This window comes from Canis lupus, chromosome 4, assembly GCF_003254725.2.
Source record: "Canis lupus dingo isolate Sandy chromosome 4, ASM325472v2, whole genome shotgun sequence".
Classification (NCBI taxonomy): domain Eukaryota; kingdom Metazoa; phylum Chordata; class Mammalia; order Carnivora; family Canidae; genus Canis; species Canis lupus.
In genome coordinates, this window is record NC_064246.1 from 53257488 (window position 1) to 53277764 (window position 20277).

The following is a 20277-nucleotide window of genomic DNA, read 5'->3' on the forward strand; positions in this document are numbered from 1 at the left end:
CGTCGGATTGCCTGCCTTGTCCTCTGGCCTGAGGGCTGGGAGAGGAGACTTGCTCACCGCGGCAGCCCCGGCTCTGCGCAGAGCCTCCAGCCAGGAGGGATGACTACTGCGGGAAGGACCCGCTTCCCCGGCCCGCAGCCCGTGCCCCGTGCCCGCGCCCTTCGCCCTTCGCCCAGGCACTCCCTTACCGGTTGGTGGACCCATTGTAGCAGTAGTTGGGGAGGAAGTCGAAGTTCAGCTCCCAGAAGACGTGGAGGGTGATGCGGCCGTAGGGGGCAGACACGTTGTGATTGGCCTCCCGGAACATGGCGTCGAAGCTGTCCAGGGTCATGTGCTTACACAGCAGCCGGTGCGTGAGCCGGTTGATCTCCAGCAGCCACTCCAGCTCCTGCCAGAGAGAGCCCACGGCCGCTGAGGGCGTATACGCACACTTCAGGCGCACACTGTAATCTGACGGCCCCCTTCGTGCGGGGGAGAGGCCCTCACACAACCTCCCACTGCTGACGTGGAGACGGGGCACGCGACCACGCGCCCTTCTTCAGAGGACGAGTCCCCAGCCTGGGCCGAGGGAAGCTGCACAGGCGCTCTGGGAAGGCTCCACAGACCGGGGGCAAACCCGGTCAGTCCCCCTTGGGTGGAAGCAGGCCTGCTTGCTTTCCAGTCTCCGTACTGGGGAGGAAGAAGCCTGCGTCTCAGCGCTGCGGGCAAACAAAAGGAAGGTGCGCCAGCCTACCACCAGGGGCTGTACCTCCACCGATCAGAAGTGCGGGTTACCGCTTGCTAAGTGCTTCCTGTTAGCCAAGACCACATGAAACTACTGGTTTTCTAGCTTAAATACCATCAGCTATTAGTAGTTATTCATGTGATTCAGTGTATTATACGCCAAACAGTATCCTAAGCACTTTATGTGTCTTAACTCATTTCATGTTCAAAAACCCCTATAAGGTCACCGTTACAGTTGTCCCTACTTTATGCCTAGAGAAACTGAGGTTTTGAGAAGTTCAATCACTTGACTCCAAATTCAGGAAGTTGGGCTCTGATGTCCATATTCTTAACCACCATACACTGTAGAAATTTTACAAATAGCCGGGGACAGAATGCCCCCTCCTTTGGATTCCTCCTGTGTCTCCCACTCAAGGGCTGGACACATGTTGGCAAAGGTGCAGTTGAAAGCCATGGACCAAGGACTCATGTGAGTGGTGGGCCCTGACTGCTTGAAACCCTACCTTTGGGCAGAGAATGGGAGCAAAGTGGCCAATACGCAGACACAACAGGTCACTGCATTTGCTGGCAAGTAAAAGGAGACTGAAACCCTTTGGGCTGGCTCTCGTCCTTAGTGCTGCTATGAAAAAGGATCAAAGCACAGCCTTGTGCAGAGAGAGAGGGCATGCCTCTTCGTAATTCTCTAGGACGCTCCCGTATTATTGTGGTTAAGCCTTCTTTTGAGATGGGTATGATAGCCCCTGTCTTATAGAGGGGACAAATGAGGCTCAGAGGGTGAAGTGATTTGCCCAAGGTCACACAGGGAATACAGAACATGGTTTAGTGTGTGATCCTGGGCCCCTGGGACATGGCTTACTGGAATAAAGGAGCAATTTTCTAAGAAATCACTTTGAAAAGTAATGACTAGTTTGACAATATAAAGACTCAAGGAACACTGGCAAGGGCAGGTCACCAGAGGGTGGCCAGGAGGCAGGACAGCTTTAGGGGCTAGGATGTGGAGCTCAGGTTGGTCACAGGATGCAACCTCACACCACTGAATCGATCTTATTCTCATCAGCCACAAGGTGTCCCTAAGGCTGGCTGGGGTCCAGAGTGTGGCCAGGTGGAGGCCCCAGACCATGCTTCCAATTTTGGAGCTCTGTCTTTCTGCAACTGAGATCCTATGGATCTAAATTGGGGGTGTGGAATTGGATCGGAGCTTGCAAACTTAAATGGCTGTATAGGCCAGCCCAGCTCAGGGAAGAGGGACAGGCAGGAGCAGGAGGGATTCCTGAGGCTGGGCTGCCTGTGGCAAAATGTCTGTCTGGACAGGGTAGTCTGCTACTCAACTCCATATAGGTGTGCTGCCTTCTCAAAATGGGCTCAGTGATGATAGACCTCATCATCTTTCAAAAGAAGGTCAAAATCTGGATTTTAATTCTGGAATGACAGCTGGAAGAATCAGTTTCCAGTCACTGTGCACCATGAAGTTAATGAAGGGCAGAAACACAGAATCACCTCTCTGCTTCTGTCTCTTAGGGCCTAGCCAGCTGGACTATTAATTTTGTTCCCATTCATTTAGGATGGGTAAAAAAATAAATAAATCAAATAAATGGAGTAAGCACTAATGATTTTATTTCTAAGCTCATCAAGTCCCTCAGCACACTGAGGTGCCATGTTACCAGGAAGATAATTGCAAATGAAAAACTTGGGGATAATTTCTGTTCTAATGTTCTGCGATTTTAACAGTCTCACGAATGTGTGGCGGTGTTTACAAGGGAGACCAAAGGAGAGAGGAGTTCTCAGTGCTGCTGATGTGGGGCTGCTGGAAATGTAGGCCCACCTCTTCTGCCATGCAAAAGTAGCAAGGTTTTTGTTATGTAACCCAAGCCCTGTTTTGGCATCAGCCACGTTCTTCTGGCCTTTAAATCATAGAGGGCACTTGGCTCTAGGATGCAGAGCTCAGTGCAGCAGGCTTGGTGGTTTAAAAGGCCACGTGAGTGGTGTAGGTGTCTCTGAGAGGGTCTCGGTTTTCTATAGTAAAGCTGGTTTACGGAGGGCAACGTAGAGAAGCAGAGCTGGGGAAATAAAACACCTAATGGGGCAAATGGAGAGGAAAGAGCTCTTGGATGGGAACCAGAAAACCTGAGTGTCGGCCACCCTGGACTGCTGACTAGCTCTGTGGTCCCAGGTAGGCAGGAAGAATGGGGGTCTCGAAGTCGGGTGCAGTGAAGTGTGGAAGGCCATACAGAGGAATGAAGTACCCCAGTGAGGCAAGCTGAAGAGAGCAGAGCCCGGCTGATGGGATAGTCTAATCATTTCTAGACAATTGTTGCCATCTGGAAAGGCTGGTGTGATGTTGCCAAAGCTTCTGCAGTTTTATTCAAATTCTTCCAAATGTTAAATGTTGGCTCAAAATTTCAAATGTGCTCTGCAGCCTAAACAAAACACAGCCTGCAAGCTGCCAGCCCTCAAATTCAGCATAGGATCTCTCCGAGAGTCTATTTGCTCAACTGTGTAGGATGAGGATGGCTGACTTAAGAAATCTCTGCCACCCGCCCAGCTTGGCATTGAGCCGCTTTCTCATCTCAGAACAGAGCTTCTAAGGTGGAGGGAAGGGCTGAATGGAGCAGATTCCTCAGGCTGTTTCTCACAAGAGGCAGAGCTTTCCAGCCAAGGCCAGTAGGGGCCTCCTGACCCCACAGGAGGGAGCATCCCTGGGGTCTCCTCTTCATGGGCTTTACAGGGAGTGGCCACTCTTCTGGGGGCTGCTGGCCTCACCTGATAAACACCAGCTTTCGCTGCTTGTTTTGACTGTTCTCAGCTAAAAGAACATTCAGTGCCTTTGAAGGGATGGGAAGAGGCCATGGACACCCACACACACCCCAAACCAGTTTTTCCATGAGATATGTTCATTCATTACTGGATAACTAGAAGATACAGATAAACAACAAAGATGAAAACAAAAAAATCCCACCACTTGGAGATAATCACTGCTAACATTCTGGCATAAATGTTATTTATTTCCTTTCCTTTCCTTACCATTTATTTCCCTCTTTTTTTTTTTTTTAAGAAAAGTTTATTTCTTAAAATAGATCTCCCAGAAGAACACGTGCTATATTATAGTTTCCTAAAGTAACTGACCCAGGACTTAGGTGGGCAGTTGGGGGCAAGTCTCCATAGGAAATGCTGCTAAAAATTCACCCTGAGAATGTCTCATTGTAGCTCCAAATTTCTATGCTTCTCTCATTCTCTTTTCTTTTTTTTCCTCATCTTTTTATTAAGTACAAGGAACTATGCAAAGCTCTTCCTAGGCAGTAAAGAGTCATCCTTAAAAAATGCTATTCTGTAAATTCTAATATTCCTCCATCATGTAGATGGGGAAACGGGCTTATACACATTAAGCAACTTGCCAATATTGCCAGCTAGTAAGTAGCAGGGCCAGGACTGGGACCCCAGGTCTTTCTGACTCTAGAATCCTTGTCCCTAGTCACTTTTTAAAACCATTCTGTCCACTTAAAAAACAAAACGTTTTTATTTTGAAATAATTACTTTTCTGTAAGTGAAAAAGCAGAATTCCTGCATATCCTTGACCCAATTTCCCTAATGCTAACATCTTATATAACCATAACATAATCATTAAATGCAGGAAATTAACATTGGTCCAATTCTAGTAACTGAATGACACACTTATTCAGATGTCACCAGATTCTCCAAGAGGCTCCTTTTTTCTGTTATGTGTTTCCATTTGGAATCTCACTTTGCTTTTAGTTGTCATATCTTCTTAATCTTTTTTTCAATCACTAACATTTTTCAGTCTTTGTCTTTTATGCTCTGATGCTTTTGGAAAGTATTGTTCGCATTTGTTTTTTTTGAATGCCATTTGATTGGGGTTTATCTGATATTTTCTCATGATCAGATTGAGAATATGCATTTCGGCAATAATATCACAGAAGATACATAACAGGGGTTAATGAATAAATATTATTACCAGTGCGTGTCCCCATTGTAAAGTTACTAATCTTCCCTTTGGAAGATTAGTAAATATCTTGAAGGAGATAGTTTGAGATGATGCAAGAATTCTGCTTCTTAGTTTTTTTTAAATTTCTGAGTAGTTTAAAAAATTGTGGCCAAATATATATAACATAAAACTTACCACTGTAACCATTGTTAAATGTATAGTTCTGTGGCATTAAGTACGTTCACATTACTGTGTAACCATCACTACCATCCATCTTCAGAACTTAATTTCCCTCAACCGTAACTCCTTACTCATTAAACGCCAATTCCCTAAGTCCTTGGTAATCACCATCCCACTTTCTTGTCTCTATGAATGTGACTGTTCTAGAGACCTCGTGATAAGAGGAACCATAAAATATTCTTCTCAAAGGTCTGCCTACTAATTTTAGCATCCTTTGGTAGATTTTGCCCACAATGGTCATGTGGCATTCTGATGGTGACTTTCTATTTCTTGCATTCCTTCTACTTATCTGCTTTTGAAAGCATTAAAGTCTTCCTTTGATTCACTTCAGGACTGGTAGATCAAGTTCATCCTAATTCTTGGAGAGGAAGAGTTAGCAGAGAGTAACTCAAATTGCTGTTTAATAGAAGGGAACAGGACTATTCCATACTTGTGCATCAGGATCAAGACACAGTTTGCAGGTCCCAGTGCAAAAATGGAAATGTGGGGCCCCGGGGATCCCTGGGTGGCTCAGCGGTTTGGCACCTGCCTTTGGCCCAGGGCGCGATCCTGGAGTCCCAGGATCAAGTCCCACGTCAGGCTCCCGGCATGGAGCCTGCTTCTCCCTCCTCCTGTGTCTCTGCCTCTCTCTCTCTCTCTCTCTCTCTCTCATAAATAAATAAATAAATCTTAAGGAAAAAAAATAAAGTATTAAAAAAAAAAGGAAATGTGGGACCCTTGTTAAAAAGTTATTAAGAATTTCAAGATGGCAAGAGCAGAGCATTAAACCAAGCAGAGTCCTTCTGGGCCCTATACTACTGCACACCTATGATGCCCGCCCTTTGTGCAACCGTCTCTAACTTCTCAGGACCACCCCTATACTTGCTCACCTGTGTAGAAGCCCAAAGGACAAGCAATTGTGCCCTAGTTTTGTCCATCTCAGAGATCTCAGGGCAATCAGGAGGTAAGATCATTTCATTCTTTTTAAGTCTTTTTTTTTCTCTTGCTCTAATCAAGTTGGGAAAGAGACTCCCTGCTTCTCTTTAACTAGCTCAGTACTAGGCTAACAACACCTCAAATTAGGCTTCAAGTCTAAGGAATCCCAGACCAGAACTCTCACAGGCCCCCAGTTTCTTACCACAATGGAAGTCAGGTCCTCACTCTCAAAGCGGCTGATGGCCTGGTCCAAGGATTTATACATGGCGGCAGAGATGCGCTGGGTAATGAGTCTGTTCAAGTCAATTGATCTACCCAACAACTGCATGGAAGAGACAGAGAGAAAATTTACTTAAGGTTCTCACAGGTACATGACAACTAAATGCAATGTACTGATAGGAAATTGGATTAAAAGCATAAAGGACATTACAAGGACAAATGGGAACTCTATGCAGAAAACAGTATTGTTAAATTTCCTGAATTTGGTTATTCTATTTTGATTATGAGAGAATGTCTTCTTAGGAGATACATGTTGAGGTATCCATTGGTAAAATGTCATGACATCTGCAACTTACTCTCAAATGGCTGAGAAAAAGTAAATATATTTAAAATGTATATATTTTAATGTTACATATATGTATTTTATGTTATTTACATATTTATTTACGATTTATGTATTTATTATTTGTATACTATTTACTATATTTGCTATATTTATAGTATATATACTATATACTACTCATACATTTATATACTATTTATGTACTTTTTACATGTGTGTTTATATATTTATACACATACATGTGTATTTACATGTATATAAATACACACACATTCATATACTGCACTTTTCTAGGTGCCCAAAGATTATTCTTAACTATTTTTTAATGTATTTGCAAGAGAGAAAAATATGTATATAAGAAAGTGAAGCAACTAGTAAAAAATAGTAACATGAATATGTCTCTAGAATATATATATATATATATAAATATATATATATATGTTCATTGTGTTATTTTTTCAACTTTCCTGTAAGTTTGAAATATATAAAAATTTGAGGAAAAATATAATTCACCCAGACCGTAGGAAAAGGCTCAGCATAGGCTTGGGACCCCATGCAATGCTGACATCCTAAATTTAGCTATGAGGTCTTTCCCACATGAGTCCTGTGCCCCACTTCAGTCACCAGAGAAGGGCAGCTCCCTAGCAGGCCTCCTGTGTGCCTTTATGGGGATCAGCACAGAAGCACAAGAATCAAGGGCTGATTACAAGATGGAAAACAGAACTTACACTAATTTCCATTGGGGCACACACATGTGGGCATTATCACAGATGCTATGCAAATAACAATAAACATTTACTGAGTACCTGCTATGTGCACTGTGCTTTGCTAGTCACCCAAGGGTTATTCTTAACAATTTTACTTTTCTTCTATTTCTCTTTTGGGAGATTTTCTACCAACTAAGACCCCTGGCAGCCACCTTGTACACACATCAAGCCTTCGGTGTTGAAAGTCCTGTAGCTAATTCTGGTCACATCAGTAACTGATTGCTATAATTTCCTGAGAGGCCAGAAGAAGAGCACTGAATTCCTGCTGTTGGCAGAGGTGAAGATGTTCTTTTTTCTCTCCTAATTCTCCATTTCCCTTTGATTTATCACAGCAGTGAAAATGTCCAGGGTAAGCCTTTCCTCTTCATTGGGGCACTTCTCAGCCATGTCCCTTCCCCTGGGTGGGTCTTGCCGACAAACACTGTGGCCCACCTACTAAACATAGAGGTCATGGCATAAAGGCTGTGCCACCACCGCTTGGCCAAAGGGGGGCTTAGGAGTTGGGCAGCTGCAGCATCTTGTATTTTGCCTGCCTGGCTCATGTTAACATTTTTAAGCATGGATATGTTTCTGAGCTCCTGGCAGCATTTATTTCCTCTCCATCTGGGGTCAAATGTGAATAGAAACCAACTCCATAGCAACAAACTGTAATTTCTAGCGTGGGTTTAGCTGACACGCTCCATTTCAAAGCATGAAGCAGCCTGCCTTCACTTATATCAGCATTTGGGCCCCACTCAAGAACAGATTTACTTATTTCTTAGCTGCAATCCTGATGGAAGGGAGTGAGCCATGGCTATGACAAGAGAACCAAGGCTTTGGTGACCACAACTCCTGAGAGATGAGCTGCAAGGGGGACTGAGAAGCCCAGAACTTGAACCACAGGATGCCAACACCTCTTTATTGCCTGTAAGATTCTAAGGCTGTGCTATACCCATGTTCAGAAGGAGGGTGGAGAGTATGCAGTCCTGACTTCCAATCTCCCCACTAACTTCACGGCTATCTTCTAGCCCAATCCAACTCCCTTCTGGCTTTCTTTGCCATACCTGGACATGTCTCTGCTTCAGCAGCGTTTCGTAGCGGTTGGATGGTGGGTACGGGATGATGACTCCGTAATTCTTACATTCAGCCCTAAAGCGTTTATCCAACAAGACGCTGCAAGGGATAGAAGTTACATAAATCCAGTAAACATGACCATGGATGGTTTTTTATCTCCCAGCCATATCTATTTCAGACCACAGGATCTGCTCAGGAAGCGCTAGCTGATATATTTTGAATATAGCTGTTTTCAGCTTTTTAGCCACATAAGCTCAACATGAAGCACAATTTCTAAGTTAAAGACAAGCAACACAGAAGTTGAGCCATTTCCCTCTTTTATTCATTTACCAAAAAAGCAATTGAGTGCGTGCTTGCCATATCCCAGGGAACATTCTGGTACTGGGGACACGAAGTTCCTGTCCCCATGGAACTGACTTCTAATGAAGAGAGATTGTAACTAAATAAACAAAGGAATAAAATAATTTCAGGTGAGAGAAAATAACGCACCATATTTAGGGCTTATCAGGGACACACACACCTGTACATGGTCATTTTTAATCTCAAGACACCTTCTGAGTTAGATGTATTACTATTACTTTTCACACCGAGTTACATGTTGCAGAGTAATAGTGTTCTGAAGATGATAAAACAGGATCATTTGGTGCTAGGAGGTCAGGGAAAGCCTCTCTAAAGCAATTTTGCTGGATGGGCACCTACATGCTAAAAATGTTAAGATCTGGGGGGAAGAGTGTTTCTGGCAGAGGAAAAGAAAGCTGGTTAGGATGGATAAAGGACAGGGCATGCTGGGGAGCATGACACAAAAATGGATTTATAAAGTTAACCTAGGGGCTAGATCATGTGGGATGACATCAGCCACAGTAAAGAAGTTAGCTGTTTTCTAGATGTCACTGGCAGCCACTGCCAGTGGCTTTAGGTAGGCAAGTGACATAACATAATCTACACTTTGCAACAGAGAGAACAGCCACTAGCTCTACAGGAGCCCACCAGCCACCTGCAATGTGGTGGGTCCAAGCTGAAATGTGCTAGAAGTATAAAGTACACACTAGACTTTGAACACTTAAGAAGAAACAAGAAAACTGTCTCTTTAATAATTTTTTATATTGATTTCATGTCAAAACTGTATTTTAGATATACTGGATTATATAAAATACATGATTCAAATTCATTTCACCTGTTTTTCTTTCTTTTTAAAAATATAGCTACTAAAAAATTCAAAATGACACTTGTGGCTCACATTTGTGGTTACACTATATTCCTAATGGACAGCACTGACCTACATCATCATTCTTCCCCTCCTGTGTTTTCTTGGACTCTCTCAATATCTCTCAAACTCCCCCAGCCTCCCATATATTTGGAAACCACTGATCTTACAGGGGGTAGTATAGATTAAGGGGTATTTTTCAGATAAGAATATTCTGTAAACTAAATTATATGAAGGACCCAAGGGTTTGACAAGTCTGAGTTTGTGTAGATAGCATATTTGAAATGAAAATGATCTCAGGGGCAGCCCGGGTGGCTCAGCGGTTTGGTACCTGCCTTCAGCCCAGGGCCTGATCCTGGAGACTGGGATCAAGTCCCACGTTGGGCTCCCTGCATGGAGCCTACTTCTCCCACTGCCTGTGTCTCTGCCTTTCTCTCTCTCTGTGTCTCTCATGAATAAATAAATAAAACCTTAAAAAAAATGATCTCAGACACACTGGAGGTCCAGCTCACTGTTACAACTGCATCATATTCAACCCAGACACTTACTAAGTGACTACTCTGTGAAAGGCTATGTAATCTGTGCTTTCCCTGAAAGTACATGCTTTGTGTACTTCCCATCATCAAGAACCATTCACTTCATTTAATGCACATTCTGTGTTAACAGAAACTGGTGTGTTCTGCACGTCAACTCCTATTTGAAATATGTCAAGGCAATCTTAGCTGTCAAAAGCAAAATGAAGCAAATTCTCTTCATAGAAAGAAAAATAATTTATGACACTTAAGTCATTATTCTTGACATTATTGGTTGGTACATTTGGATTTCCAAAAGAAGGGAGATATTTATTTTGAGGTTTTTCTTGACCAGTACTGCTATGGGTTCTTGAAAGCCAGGAATTTACTAAATCAACACATACTGGCAATACCAACGAGCCTCCAATACTTAATATGTCTCTTACTGGACTTCTTCACTGCTCTCCTATGTGGCCTTTATATACTCATTCTTGCTCACCATCAATCCATTCCCCACATTTTTGTTTAGGACAGATTTTTAAGAATAAGATTTGAAACAGGTTCCCATTATACTTTCGAAATCCCAAGGTATTCTATTCCTCCTAGGTAGATGTCTACAAGCCCCATCCCCTGAGCCCTGCCTATCTCTCCAGCTTTATCATGTAACTTGCCTCCTCTTGTGGCCTGTGGACGAGGCATTTACATGTACTAATTCACATTAATTGTCTCAACTGCCCTATGGAGTAGGCATGCTGTCAATACAATACTTCTACTTCAGGGATTTTGCACAAGCAGTTCTTTTGCCTGCAATTTCCCGTCTCATCCTTTACTTAGTTTTACTTAATCCCTATCAGCTTCAGATAAGAATGCCAACATTACTTTCTCGGGATAGCCTTTCCAGTTCCTCATCTGAAAGACTAGTTCAGGTTTAACCATCATAGATTCACGTATTCCCATGAACTTTTCCTTTGCGGGGAGCATGCAACCTCCCTTATCACTGTGCTTTCATCAGTTTTTACTAAAGTCTGTTATCCCTACTAGTCTGTAAGCTCCATGAGGTACAGCACCAAATCTGCCTATTTCCTTTCTCCTACATTTCAGCACCCAGTCCAGGCCCAGGTAATCATTCAGATTTCCTTAGGGGCTGAAGAAGAAGAGAGGTTTCACAACAGGAAACTATGTCTTACAGAGAGCAGTCTAAGAACATTTGTTCCTTACAGCCCTGGGATTCTCATACCTGCCAGCCATGGCTTTGTAGTAGGCAAAGATCTGGTCCGCCAGCTTGTAGACAAACTGGTCAAAGCACAAGTTCACCTGTGAAAGGGAAGCAGGAATGTCAGTGCTGTGCATCTAGCTTTATCACAGAAGCATAGGCAAATTGCAAGGGGCATCTGGGCTGTATTATGTGTTGTAGAGCAAGATACTTTGAATAGCAAAAAAAGAAGATTCTGTGGCTAAGTAAGTTAAGAAGTTTGGTCCCTTGCCCTCAAGGTCCTTAATTAGGTACAGAGAAGGCAAAGTTCAAAAAGCTGTTGAGGAACTGGCCTCTGCTTAGGTCCCCTCCTTGCAGTTCCAAGGTGGGAAGGCAAGATAGATCTTCATATCCTGCAATTATTCACATCAGCCCACCCTTCCTCTTCCCTGCTAGACCTTCTCATCTTTTCCTTTCATTTTATTTGTTACTTGCTTGACAAACGAAGAAATTGATGGTCCTCGGAAATTGAAAAAGATCTTTTTTTCAAACTTTGCTTGAAAACCTTTGTCTCTTAATGAATATGGGCTCAATTTGCCATCTCTGTGTCTGTCTCATCACATCGGTGGCAGATTGTGATGCTCAGGTGAGAAGTTCATGTCTGACACAGGATCAAAACCAAACCCTCCATTGATGGCAAGAAATAGCCAAGGGTGGGACCTTAATGAGATGGGGCTGTGGTGGTAGCAGAGCACCATGTGACTTCAAAGAGAACAGAGCATAATTAGGGGACTGATCTTCTAGTCTTCCTTCACCAAATTCTCAGCTCCATAAAGCTAATTCTTTATCTGAAGAGCTTCTGTATCTCTTACTTTATACCCTAGATGTTATCTTGAACATAAAACACAGAGCTGTGTGCAGTTTTGCCCTCAACTGCAGGTAAGGCCTCTGCTCTGGACTTATGCTTCAAGGGTCCCACCAGGTCTTCTTCCAGTTGAAGAACCTGCAGGGCTAAGGTAGAGGTGCCTACTCATACCCTAAGCTCTCCTTCTAGAACCAGCCTTTACTATCCTTGTCCCAAAAGCTCAAGCCCCTTCAGACCTGTCTGTAGTTTTCCCTGGTATTGTTCCTGAATGTGGATTGCATGGCAGGTGTAAGCACCCCTAGGGTTGAGGGTTAGCTAAGGGGCCATTGTTTGTGGGCAGTGGTGGCAGACAAAGCTTGGGTATCTACACACATGCACATGAGGCTCTTTGTAGTACAGAACAAAGTCTTCAGATGGGAAGAGAAAGGGGACAGCCCATAAGCTGGGAGGGGGGTCTCAATCTGTACTGACCCCATGCCCTCAAATGTTACCCAGGGCCTGGCTGTGTGCTTTCTTCATATTTAAGAATCTCACTTGGCCACATGACACTCTAGAATTCTTTTGCTTTCAACCTGTTGGAGAACACAACTATACAGGATCTTGTCAGAGCATGGGGTTGTCAAAGTTAAGATGCAACCAGTTCATTTGTCTCCTGGAATCTCTCTTCCCAAGTTTGAGCTCAGGAGAAGAGATCTGGGTTGGAGTCCATTAAGGTTTTCAACTCCCAAAGAAACTGGAGGGTAGAGAAAGCAAACAGTACCTCTCCTAGATTTTCTTTGAAATACATAAACTGTCAAACTAAGTTGGTGGTGGTGTTAATCCTAAAACACTCATGTCTTTCCTTTATAAACAAGAATGTTTTATATTTCTATGATATTTTTACCTAATTGGCCTCATTCTGTGTTTATATAGCCCCATGCAGTTAAGGAAGAACCCAGACTATCATTCCATTTCCCAGGAGGCAAAACTTAGAAATTTCAGTAGCCATCACTACTATTGGCCTCGTCCTTCCATGTGGCAGGATTGTACTTCCTTGCGCCTCTCCGTGAAGGTGATGCAGTCATGTGACTTGCTTTGACCAATGACATGTGTCATTTCCAGGTGGAAGTTTTGAAGTAGCAGTAACACTTCCTCCTGCCATGGCAATTAGTGAATGTTCCATGTGGGTCCTGACTCGCAGACTACATGGACCAGAGCCCACAACCAACCCATAAAAGAGAAATAAACCTTTGATTTCAAGGTACTAAGAATTTGTAATTATTTGTTACTGCAGCATAACCTAGCTTATCCTGACCATTACAGAAATAAAGCCATTGAGTGACTAATAATAAACAGCTTAATAGTTGAGATAAAGGTTACTTCAATCCTACCACTCTACCAAGTGACACTTTACACTGAGTGACCTTGGCATTATGATAACTGACCACTTTAAGTCTAAGACTAATCTGTAAAACAGATTAATAGTATATACCTCCTTAAATTGCTGTAAAGGTTATTTAAAAAGTTGTTTTAAAAGCAAATGGTGAATATATAATAACTGATAGGTGATATTGCTGTTATTATTATTAACAAAATGTTCCAACCATAAAAGATTCATTAGAATATTAATATTACCCATGCAGTTTTACCATTTGTTATCCCTTAATATATCTGAAAAAGAAAGACCATCATCTTGGTCTGGGTCCTTTTTGATGATCATGATTTGTTAAGATCACTCTCCATATAGTGAATGCTATTATAATAGCATTGTACGGGGACAGATGGTAGCTACACCTCTGGTGAGCACAGTTATGACGTACAGAATTGTAGAATCACTGTGTTGTACACCTGAAACTAATATAACATTGGGCATCAACTATACTGCAATTTTTTTTTTAAAGTCATAAAAAGAGATCATTCTCCAGAACAAGTCACTGATCCCACATTGCTATGGTCTGAATATGTGTGTCCCCCAAAATTCATATGTTGAGATCCTAACCCCCAAAAATATTAGGCTGTGGGGCCTTTGGGAAGTGATTAGGTCATGAAAGTAGACTCTTCATGAATGCGATTAGGGCTCTTGTAAGAGAGAAACTAGGGGCTCAGTCAGTTAAACTTTTTGATTTTGGCTCAGGTCATGATCTCAGGGTCGTGGGATCAAGCCCCCGAGTCTGGCTTTTTTTTTTTTTTTTTTTTTTTTCTCTCTCTCTCAAATAAAATCTTAAAAAAAAAAATTCTAAAAAGACCACAGAGAGCTCCCTCACCCCTTCCACTATGCATACAATGAAAAGTCTGTGACCCAGAAGGATGCCCTGATCTAGACATCTAGCCTCTACAACAGTATTTTTTATAAGCCAGTCTGTGGATTTTTGGTATAGCAGCCTGAATGGACTAAGACAGCCCACTTTGTGCCAAGAGCTACAGATTTAAAAAGTCCACATTGTTGGAATAAGATTATAGGAACAAAAGGAGATGCGGGTCACTTGCCTCAGCTTCAATCTCATCATACAGGAACTGCTTTTTAAACTTGGTCAGAGCATAGTAGGCGCTGTCATTGTACAGGTCCAAAGGGTAGAGGACGTACCTGAAGAGAGAAAAGCAGAGACCAGCAGCTTACTAATCAATCTGAAAGCAAGTGGATTGGGAAATATGAAGGTTTGGGTGAAAACATGAATAAGCTTGGGGTTAATATGAGGGAGCCTTCCAGCATTCTGAGGTTTCCAAATTGCCTTCGGAATGCCTTACTTTACAGTCTGCCTATAGAAATCAGAAGTCCATGATGTTAATAAATCCAAGGCCTGAAACAATTAGTCTGGGACCAAAAGAAATCAGGTGGCAGTTAAGGATATTAGCTTCCTGGTCCCCAGAGATGACTATCTTCCAAGCATAGCTGCCTGACACTGACAGAGCACAGGAAGGGCAGTTGGGCTGGTATAATCCTGAGCCTATCTGCAAGGCTGAGTCAAATCTGGTATGACCTGATCCTTGGCATGAGCGCTTTTCCTAGTGGGGCCACACTGTCTCATCTCGAAAGTTCTGGAAAGAACAGAGCTCCCTAGCAAACTGCCCTCCCTCTGCACCCTGGGAACCTCCTTGCTGACCCAATCCTGCCTCTTACTCCATCATGGAAGGTTCTTTGGTTTCCAGGATATGGTCTGTTAGAATCCAGGGCATGGACATCTCAATTGGGAACTGGATTCGCCGGCCCATGGTTAACTCCAGGAAGAATTCTCGGAACCAGAGCTGAGAGAGGTCACAACATTGCTGCAGGGCTTCTGAAAGCATTAAGGAAAGAGCAGTGGGTTATACAGAAGAAGCACCAAAAGATCTTTGTTCCTATTAACTTGGTTCTTATTGCTTTTGCTATTTCTACCACTATACTGGAGTACAGCAGGTACTCATAAATATGACCTAATCAGTAGATCCTGCTCTTTTACCTGAAGGTCAGTCTAATATCTACTTAGAAAACAGTATCTGTTAGACTCACAGTAGCAGCCCCATGGTGGAGGAGAGCAGTGACATTTTAAAGCTTTCGATGCCCCCATAATCTCCATCGTCCTCCTACAAGGCCAACCTGAAGACCCACAATCTTAGTGGAAAAAGTGTGCTTGCTATCCAAACATAGTGTCAAGCCAGCTCCCCAAGTGCCCGCTTTTCACTGCTCCTCGTCCCCTTGTACATAGTAATTCTGGTTTTTATCCACTTAGAAGCCTTGAGGGGCCCTGGTCTGTGCTCTAATGGAGATGTCTGGATTCGTTAAGGTTACTGTTCTAGTACCAACAAATGCATTACCACTCCTGGGTCTCTGGAGGCTGCTGTCCTTCCCCCTGCCCTGTCCCACCTGCAGAGGTGTCCTGCTAATGGGAGAACAGGACTGGGGGACACGGCTTGGGGTCCAGCTTGGAAGCCTCCTTTGCAATGAGCAACAAGACTAATCAGCACAGAGCTGCTGCTTAAAAGCTAAGGCTTAAGATGCCTGGTTGCATCTGTGGGTATGTTGCTGGATTTAATCCCCTTTACTAAGGACTTCATGACAAATAAACCACAAATGTCTACCAGACAAATTTAGCTGAGTCAGAATAGCTGAACTGAGCCTGGCCTTTCCAAGTCCACCAGAAAGTGTGCATTTTTTACCTCGGTGGCGAAATGTGCCCTTCTGGCCGATGACCACATTTCTTTGCAACTTTTGGTCCAACAGCCTTAGTGGGTCTGGGACCTGCCCCCACCCAACCGTCCTCTCCCCACTGCCTGGATAGCGTCACTCACCACTGATATTGAGCAGGTGTGTGAAGAAGAAGGACTGTTTGTGGAAGTCCTCTATGGCGAGGACGATGGGTCCATCAAGGCTGCTCCTCAATGTCTTCTTGGAGCCACTCTTGTCTGCGATGAGCGATTCAAGCATGGTCCGCACCATGTACAGCTTGAAAGAGAAAGTAGGAGGAGAAGGTCAGGGGCTGGCCCTCTATCCTGGGGTAAAGGTTTCTTTGTGCTGTGTTTATATTTTTCTTTTTTTCTGCAGATGTCTGCTCTTAAAAAGCCCTTCTTAAGGAAGCACCAGTTTAGGGTTGGAGAAGTGAATTTCGAACATGTAAACCTTCATGAGGGAGAGTGGCCCACCCAGAAAGGACATTCTGCCCAGGGCCTGTGGCATCCCTGGGTAGGAGGACCTGATGTAATAACAAGTCATTCAAGGCCCAAGTTTTTGCTGGCTCTGCTTAGCCAAGGGCGTGGGCATCAGAGGAGAACCTCAGTTCACATCACTCTGGAGTCACTCTCTGCTTTACTGGTTGGCTATGGTGGCACCCTGGACTTGGGTCTATGGCCAGGCGCTGCTACTGTCTTGTTGTGTGACCTTGGGCAACAAAGTCCCACTCTGGGCCTCAGTTTTCTTATCTGCTAATACGAGGGGGTTGCACCAGATGCTTTCTCAAGCCAGTCCCTTTCAGCTCTAGCATTTTGAGGAATTGCGAAATGCGGTTTGATCAGAGCAAGCCCCCCGCCCAGCCACCTCAAGCTTCAGATCCTTAGCACTTGGAATCCATTACCAAGGGATGGCGCCCTCTGGTGGCGCCAGCTGCACAGCCTACCGAAATCCTGGGTGGTAAGCGGGTGAAGATGGGTACTTACACAGGAGGTCTACTAGACAATCAACTCCCGCTTACAGAGGGCCTTAAGTGCAAAGGGTGCAAGTGCTAATCTAGATCTTTCCACATCATATGTCTTTGAATCTTAGGGCTGGAAGGGGCCTTGAGGAGCCAGGCTAGTCCATTCCTGCTGCCTCCTGGAGAAGTGTACCCCAACCAACCCAGCCAGGCGGTGTTATACCAGGGATCGGCAGCCTCTTCGGCCCTGTGTGCCACCAGTGGGGTGAAACAAAGCCCGCGGGGACCACTGGCAGGCCTAAGACATAGATAGGAGAAAAGAGGAGGGAATGGGAGGGCAGGAGAGACAGGGAAGAGGGAGAGAGAGAAGAGAGAGAGAGAAAGAGAAAAGCAAGAGGTATTGTATATGGTGGGAAAGCCGCCGCGACTGCTAGGGGCCACTTGCCGACCACCTCTCAGAAGCTCCAACCTCCCTCTGCCACCACGTCTGCTCTGGATCTCCTCCAGGACCATACCCACCATGCGCCTGGCACCTGGCCGGGCAGCGCAGCCACAGAGAGGAGGGGCACACCGCCCCTACCGCAGCATTTCCCTTGATGGTCAAAGAGCTACCATGGTGGCTGATTTATGGGACAGTCCACCCACTGCAACCCCATCGGTGGGCAGGCCTGATCATCCTTAAGAACTGAGAAGCACTGTTCTGATGATGGCCCTGGAGCCACCAGGATTCTAATGATGGCCCTTGGAGCCATCCTTCCAGGAAAGGATTTATCAAGTACAATCCATGTGGTATTGACTTGATTTGTATCAAATTCTATTTGAAAATCCATTTTGTTGGTAAGAGGGGGACCTCCTCTCCCACCTATGTCTATTGACTGGAGCATTTAAGTCATCAGATCAGTCAGCATCCCAGCTATGCTAGAAGCCCCTGTCCACTGTGCTCTGCAGGCCCTAACAGAGCCCTGGGGCGGGAGTCAGGAGACCTGGGTTCTTGTCCCACCTCCACCTGTGACTCACCTTGTGACTTAGACAAGTCACTTCCCCTCTCTGGACCTCAGTTTCCCCATCTGTAAAGCAGGGAGGGCACTGGGACTAGCTTGTCTCTAAGGGCTCTTCTGGCTCCGTTAGAGAGTCTACTCAATGCATTTGTACCACCTCACGTAATTAGGAGGCTGACTTGTGGTCATGCTCCCCTCTCAGACCACCTGTATAGATACTCTTTCCACTCCTCTTGTCTCCTTCTCTCTCTCCCTCTCTGCCTGTTTGGCCCTTCCCCTCAGCTTCCTTTCTAGTGTCTTTCCTGCCTTGTCTGTGTCTCACTCACTTGAGTCTTGGGGCTTCCAGAAACACCTGAAAGCCCTGCTTAGCCCCTCCAGGGTATTCTAGGCTGGAAAGGTTCTTGACATTATACAGAAGTGTTTGTAGAAGCTTCCTTGGGATTTCCAAGACCAGCAAGATCAGTGCAAACTGGCCCACGGGCTGTGAAGCCAAGGGAAGTGACAGTGATGCTGCTGAGAACCCATCCTACCCCATCCCTCCTCCCCGTCCCCTGCCCAGACACAGACACAGACACATAGAAGGGGTAGGGGTGGGCCTTGGATGGCTCATCTCAGATGGTTCACATTCAGGACTGCAGAGCTGAGTCAGGCTGGAAGGTCATGTCAAGGGGGAGTTCCTGTAAGACCCCTGAAAGTTCGATAGACTCTCATGCTTTTTTCCAATACTTCAAAAAGCCTACCAGGAACTGCTTATCCTTAAGTTAGTGGCAAGGATTCAACCAAGATGCCCAGATTCTTTTTCTTTCTTCTTCTTTTTTTTTTTTGGAATTTAATGACTACTTTGGATAAATCACAGGTGACGTCTTGTTCAGAAGCTTTGGTTAGCAACTCTGAATCTCTCTGATTACTAGACTTTCTCTAAGGGGTCAAGGGTTTTTGATACTTGTGCATTTGAGGAGTTAATAATAATAATATTTTGTCAGTACCATGATCTCATTCAAAATTTTCACTTAATGGAGAAGATAATCAGAGTACAGAGAGATCAAGGTGCTTACCCAAGATCACACAGCACATCAGAGGCAGAACTTGTGAATTCCCAAGCTAGGACGTGCAGGGGAAGGGGCCAGGGTTCACTAAAGGGGGACAGGATAGATGCATATAGATTTGACTTTAAACTCTTCCTATACTTTGGAACCTATACTTCACAGGGCCAGGAGATAGCCAGTCCTGGTATTACCCCCATTTGCCAGATTAGACAACTGAGGCACAAAGAGACTGTGTAACGTGCCCGAGGTCACACAGGTTTCTAGGACTAGAATCCAGGTCTCCTGAATCTTAAGCTGGTAGTCCTCCCTCCTGTATTAAAACAAGATGGCAGAGTAAGACTAGTGCAGCTGCTGGACCCTGCCCCTCCTGCCTGAGGACCCCCAGCCCCATGGCCCCATGGTCCAGCCAGGATGAACTACCGTGGCCTGGCTGGCCTCTAGGTCAACCGAGCTGGCCTGTGCCCGGAACCACTTACCTGTGTGCTGGAGGGCCCCACAGCACGCCGGGGCACCTTGATGTCAAATCCACCCTTGGGATCCTTCTCCCCTCTCAAGCATGGGTCATTGGGGGGCTCTCGGCCCCCCTCCCAGTCACAGATGGTTTTTCGAATTGCCTGCAGGACACTGGGAAGGAAGAATTGATACTCAGACCAGGTTTTACCACTGGAAGGAGGCCCTGCAACTCCATTTCTAGAGTCCGTGAGGGCCCAGGACACCTTGTCTTAGAATTCCTGGGTGCTGGGGAAGTATGCCCATTCCTGGCCCCACCCCCAAGAGGTGCCGGCTTCCCAGGCTTGAGCCATGGTCCAGAAGTCTAACTTTCAACAAGTGCCACAGGCAATGCTGATGCCCACTGGCTAGTTTCCTTTCTCATTATAGGGGAGTTTCAGGAGTCCAATTACATCTCTGTATGTTTGAAGTTTCAATAATAGCTTCTATTTGTTGTATACTTGCTGTGTATCCATGCTGCTGTGTGCTTAGATCTACACACTGATTATCTCACCTTATCATCCTACCAGCCAATAAATGAAGTAAGTACCATTATATTCCACATTTTACAGAGGAGGAAAACTGAGGTTCAGAGAAAGTAAGTTACTTGGTCAAGTACACAAAGCTAGTAGGTGGATACAGGCTTCCAACTCTTCCAGACTGGGGCTTAATTCATTTCAAATGCCAATC

The 20277-nt window shown here is 44.8% G+C and overlaps 1 protein-coding gene across 5 annotated transcripts in view; it reads right to left on the reverse strand.

The window, feature by feature from the left end:
• Positions 1–20277, reverse strand: part of CYFIP2 (cytoplasmic FMR1 interacting protein 2) — a 123894-nt gene that overhangs the window by 55548 nt on the left and 48069 nt on the right. For 4 of the 5 annotated variants that reach the window (XM_035715651.2, XM_049109200.1, XM_049109201.1 and 1 more), the window contains 9 exons: positions 19575–19722; positions 17278–17352; positions 16219–16372; positions 15071–15227; positions 14440–14536; positions 11154–11230; positions 8191–8299; positions 6021–6140; positions 189–388 (listed from right to left, as the gene is read on the reverse strand). In XM_035715651.2, coding sequence (XP_035571544.1) covers positions 189–388; positions 6021–6140; positions 8191–8299; positions 11154–11230; positions 14440–14536; positions 15071–15227; positions 16219–16372; positions 17278–17352; positions 19575–19722 — 1137 coding nt within the window. The remainder of the gene's footprint in view (positions 1–188; positions 389–6020; positions 6141–8190; positions 8300–11153; positions 11231–14439; positions 14537–15070; positions 15228–16218; positions 16373–17277; positions 17353–19574; positions 19723–20277) is intronic. The other variant, XM_049109199.1, reaches the window with a different exon arrangement.